Below are 5,340 nucleotides of genomic sequence, written 5' to 3'. Positions count from 1 at the left end.
TCATTTTGATCTCTTAATAAAACACATTGATAAAAAGTTAATTCTTTCATTAAATCTTAGTTTTACGAGATCCAAAAAAATTTATATATAACTTAAACTCTACATATTTATACTTTACGACATATCTATTTTAAAAAATAATTTTTCGCTTGAATTTAACACTCTTAACTTTTCGAACAATTTAAGAGAAAAAATTAAATTGATTTCGTAATTAAACCTCTACAATGCGCAAACATACATCTAGTTACATTTGAAATAGTGGCAGTAATTAATGGCATGGATGGAAACACCATCTTGTAAAAATAGAAATTGTGAAACTTCGTGGCTTAGAGTCCACATTAGGGTAGTGCAATTGAGAAACTAACATAATAGGGTGATGCAATAGAATCTTGATATGTATTACTCCTCCCTTAACCATACATTCCGTTTTTTTTCTTCCAAATTCCAAAACACTCCTTTCTTTATTTAGTGTTGCTTTTTATATTCTTGTATGCTACAATATTTGTGATCAATAAATATGAGTCTTGTATCATTGTAAAAAAAAAAGTAATAAATAATTAGAGGTATAATAAGAAACACAACATATAACATTAGTAATTAATTGTTTACGCAAAAATGAGACACATCTTATTTCAAGAACAACAAGACAATTAATATTATAAAACAAAATTGAATACTTGGAACTGTTTATTTGTGTTCTAGATGTAAATACTAAAAATGGAACTGATACGTTTGTTTGTTAAATGCTTGTACAAACATGAATCATCTGTTATGGCTTGCTACAAAAAATAAAGAAGAAACTAACAAAAAATTGAGCTCATGATCTCAATCAACTTCACCAAGTTCTGGAAGGTTTCTGACTCAACTCTCTCAAATTCCTCACCTGCTGGAAGGTTTCTTAGTGCCACCACACTGCACTTGGATTGCAAGTGTCTTCATCACATCTGGGCAGTCATCATGTCCATTTGTGAATGATGCTTTGTTCAGTGGAACCGAACAACTTTCTTTTCCTAAGCAATGCTGCTCAAATCACACACAAAACATGTTTATCAATATAATATCTTATGTATAAAATAAACTCAAATATAATTTTAATATAAATTATAAATTGTTTTCATAAGTCATCTCTCTCAACTTATAAAACTATAAGTTGAAAACAGTCTACAAACATGATATATACTGTTTTTAAAAGTTTTCGCAAACAATCTCACAAATGTTTATGTTTGTAGATAAGTTCAAATAAGCAAATTTAAATATACCAAAAAAAAAAAAAAAAAAAAAAAAAAAAAAGTTGGTTTTTTTGTTTGTAAAGAAATGAGAGCTTTACCTGTTCAACAATCTTCTTGGAGGCAGGTGCATGACATTTTCCCATAATAAATTCACCACAGAAACCCAAAGGATCACCATAGCTTGCAAAATCAACAGCAATAATGGTTTTGTGGTGTGGACACTTGAGTGAAGCTTGTGGACCCAGGTTGTCCACAATAGGTGTGAGTTTTTGGTCCTTACTTGCCCATGAATTAACATTGGGTGGGTGATTCTCTGTAATGTAACTGCATACTGTATCTCTGTTCACATTTAGGATCACAACCTTTTCTGGACTTGCTGCCTCTTCTTCCAATATAACAAGCAAGTTGTTTTTTGATTTTGCATTAAAGAAAGCTCTTGGAATGTGGTACCTGATACAAGTAAAGTAAGTAACTATCTCAAAATGGATAAAATACAAAAATATAAAGAGAAAAACATTACTTAGTTTTTCATTTGGAAATCTAGGACAACGTTTTGTTTATTGTAAATAACTTGACTCTAGAATTTAATCTGTGTTTCAAATTTGCTTACTCTGACTGAGTAGGCTTTCCAAGAGGAGAGAGGTAGCTCAACCAGTGACGACCAACACTTTCACCATTGATCCAAATCATTCCTTTTCCCATACCATCCATTTTGATGGCAACTGGACCCTTTCCCTCTGGTGTTTCAAAATTTGTCTGCAAAATGAATATAGAATCATAAAATAATTCTTAAGTGTTTGATTGAATCTTGTTAGAAATAAAAAAATACAAATTACAAGTTACAACATTTTAATGTAAAATAGCCAATACATTGTACCAAGAGAGAGGTGGTCCATGTCCTTTGACCTCTTTCCATTGTACTTTCTTTGATCCCTCCTCAGTGAAAATGCTATGCTTCTCACCATAGAGATCAACCTGTATATTCACATCAATTCAATTATTCAATCCCACTTGTTCAAGAGTGATTTCACTTTGGTCATTCTTTGTCATCTTTAATATTTATTTTCAGATCCTTTTAATAGGTTTTTATATTAGACTTAACTCATCTATACAAAACTAGTTTGTAAGTTGAGCCTTGTAATCTCCTTTCAATGCAAAACTTAAGTTTTTTTGGATGCTTTTGTTAAAAGTTTTTTCAAATGATAGATTAAAAATACCTGATGACCCCAACCATTAAGAGTGAGACCAATTGTTCCAGAGTTCAAACCAAGGATGGTTATGGTCTTAGGTCCAGCATACCTATGTTCCATGTATGCTCCACTATCCTGTGTATTTAAAAGGGATGCATAAAAATGTTATTGTTCTCCTTGAAACTTAAAAAACTAAGCCAAAGTGCTACAAATTTGAATTAAATGAAGAAAAAAAAAAGTTAAGGCTCTTACAGGGAGTCCTACTAAGGAACCCAAGATAGCTATTTGGTTAACTCCAACCTTGAAGCTTACAGGCTTCTGAAATTCAAAACCTTTATCTTCATGGCTACCATGATTGGGTCCTTTAAACCATGAACAAAATTATAAAAAAATGAACCGAACTAAATATTAGAACTGTTTATAAAACAAAAAACCGCAGCACAACGAAAAACCAAAATGTGACGTATAGTTCACGAACCAAACTAAACTACTGGTTCAATTTGGTTTGTGAACTACCTATGACAGTTCGAATTTTCGGTGCGGTTTGGTTCAGGTTTTGATATTTTTTAACAAGTTTATAGCACTTGATCATTTATCAATCTAAGTACATTGGATTGACCAATTTCCTTATAGAATTCAAATCTCTGTGTTCTTACCAATGTATTCTCCATTTACAAAGGCAAGTAATGAATGGCCAAGGCTCATAATTCGAAGAACTGGTGATATCTCATTCTTCTTTGGCAAGTCTTCTGGACCCAATTCCACACTGCAGTTAATATATTTCAGTTTCACAATGTCTCATATAGCAGCATTGGCTTATTTGAGTTTATATTATATAACATAAACAAACACTAGTAAAACCAACTTATGGCATGTTTATATATAAGCTGTTTTCACTTTATTTAAACAACTTTTACATAATAGCTTATAAAAACAACTTATGAAGATTATAGAAACAACTTATAACTAAGCACTTATATAGCAAACGCTTGTTGTATAAGTGTTTGATTAAGTTATTTTATCTTAAATTCCTTAAAAATACTAAATGATGGGAATGTGGAATAAATAGAGAAAGTTAGAGAATTAAATCACCTTGTGGTGTACCATCCATAATCAGTGGTGTCCTTAAGCATGCTGTAAAGCTCTGCAGGAATTTTTTTACTGGGTGGCAATTCCTTTGTAGTTGGAATGGGCTCAGTAAACACCTCCCACTTATGATTGTTTGCATTCTTTGACTGCTTGAAGTTTCTTGAATTGTGTTGTGAAGCAATCTGATTATCATAAAGTAAGTTAGCTACATGAACTGTAGGCTAATTAAAGACTACTCAAAAAATAAATAAAGTTACTTAAGGGATAAAAAACATTTTACATTTTGAGTGTTGAAGACTACAGTTTTGCAATCAGGAAGAATGCTGATTGAACGTGGTGGCAAATAATAGTTTGAGCCTCTGAATTGAATTGTTTTTGCCATTTTGGTGTGGTTGTTTGTGATGAAAGCAGCACATAAATTACTGCCTTTATTTTCATATACTATAACCTGCATAGTTTGTAATTTCAGCTTAGCTTAAAGTGTAAGTAACATTACATACCTTTCTTCACTATAATACAGTATTGTCAAATAGTGGCTATAATAGTGGCTATAATAGTAATATAGCACTGTAAAACAACATAATTTGAATAAATCGTTAGTGTTTCGTGATACAGTATACAATATATTGTGTTATCAAATAACTACTATTACAGGAATTTGAAAAAACCATAAAAACATCTCTCCTATATTATAAGAGTGGACATTTTGAAAATGCTATTTGAGAAACTTACCTCATGAAACTGGCTAATTTTTTGGGTAGTAGGTTAACCATTGAGTAGAGGCTTCTTGCATAAGCTCAAAGCTTTGTGAACATCCTTAAGGTGACTCCTTTTTGGATTTCTCTGAAGACCAAACTCATCAAGAGGAGCTTCGTCGTAATAACGGGTTGTTGTAAAGGCAGAACTTGTTCTACCAAAATTTGTTCCACCATGATACTACAAGAGTTTCAAATTGAGTTGAGTGAGAAAAACACTATGATCATGATCAGTTTCATCTAAAGAAAATTTGGATGATATTAGTGCTATTTACCATATAGTAGTTAACTAAAGATCCATTCTTAGAGAAGAAGCGAGCAACTGAGAAGGCAATGTCTTCTGCAGATCTTTGGGATGGTGGATCTCCAAATACTCTGTACCTGTAGTTACAAATTACCAACAAGTTGTTGGGTGGGCTCACTCCCCAAGTGGAACCCACCAATTTTACTAGTATTATTATTATTATTGAAATAAAAAGAAAAAGAAAAAGAAAAAAAAAATTAATGGACTTGGCCCACTTGAAGGTAATAAAAGGGATTTAGAAATCCTTAAGAATATACACAGAAAGATAACGGAAGAAGAACGGTTGCCAGAGAAGAAAAATAAGGGTTTGGTTCCAGTGGTGGTAACAGGTGTAGCAAACTTGCTCCTTTTGATATACAAATTTAGTTTGTTATTCCTACCACTGAATTTGTTATTTTAATATATAATTTGAGTAGTTTTATCTTCTCTGAGAGTTACTTTGGCATACCCACTTTAGTGGAAGGTTGTTATAAGGTTGTTATTATTGATTGATATTCTCTATTGTTATTAGAAAGACTCTTGGTGTACCCATTAATTATTATAGTGGAAGTTTTACTGGACTAGGTCCCGTGGTTTTTATTCTCTCAATTTGAGGGAAGTTTTCCACGTTAAAAATTGCGTTTGTCTCATATTTAATTTTCTGCCAATTATTATTGCTCTTGGAATTGTATTTTCTGTTTGGCCATTTATCTGCACAGGTGGGGGAAAAATATTCCGCATTATTGAGATAATTATCGCTAATTATCTCTGGTTTTTCCCAACAAAGTGGTATC

The 5,340-nt window shown here is 32.0% G+C and overlaps 1 protein-coding gene across 1 annotated transcript; it reads right to left on the bottom strand.

The window, feature by feature from the left end:
- Positions 1 to 682: 682 nt before the first annotated feature.
- Positions 683 to 4,616, bottom strand: LOC101490658 (beta-galactosidase 11-like). Its single transcript, XM_012712565.3, has 11 exons — positions 4,539 to 4,616; positions 4,241 to 4,444; positions 3,789 to 3,956; positions 3,512 to 3,690; positions 3,076 to 3,185; positions 2,672 to 2,781; positions 2,447 to 2,554; positions 2,100 to 2,204; positions 1,840 to 1,985; positions 1,328 to 1,679; positions 683 to 1,020 (listed from the first exon to the last, which is right to left on the bottom strand). Exons 3-11 carry the CDS (start codon positions 3,888 to 3,890, stop codon positions 880 to 882), a joined length of 1,353 nt encoding a protein of 450 aa, XP_012568019.1. The 5' UTR covers positions 3,891 to 3,956; positions 4,241 to 4,444; positions 4,539 to 4,616; the 3' UTR covers positions 683 to 879.
- Positions 4,617 to 5,340: the final 724 nt, after the last annotated feature.

This window comes from Cicer arietinum, chromosome 3, assembly GCF_000331145.2.
Source record: "Cicer arietinum cultivar CDC Frontier isolate Library 1 chromosome 3, Cicar.CDCFrontier_v2.0, whole genome shotgun sequence".
In the NCBI taxonomy this organism is placed as follows: Eukaryota; Viridiplantae; Streptophyta; class Magnoliopsida; order Fabales; family Fabaceae; genus Cicer; species Cicer arietinum.
The sequence above is the reverse complement of the archived record's forward strand: the minus strand, read 5'-3'. Positions and strand labels throughout refer to the sequence as shown.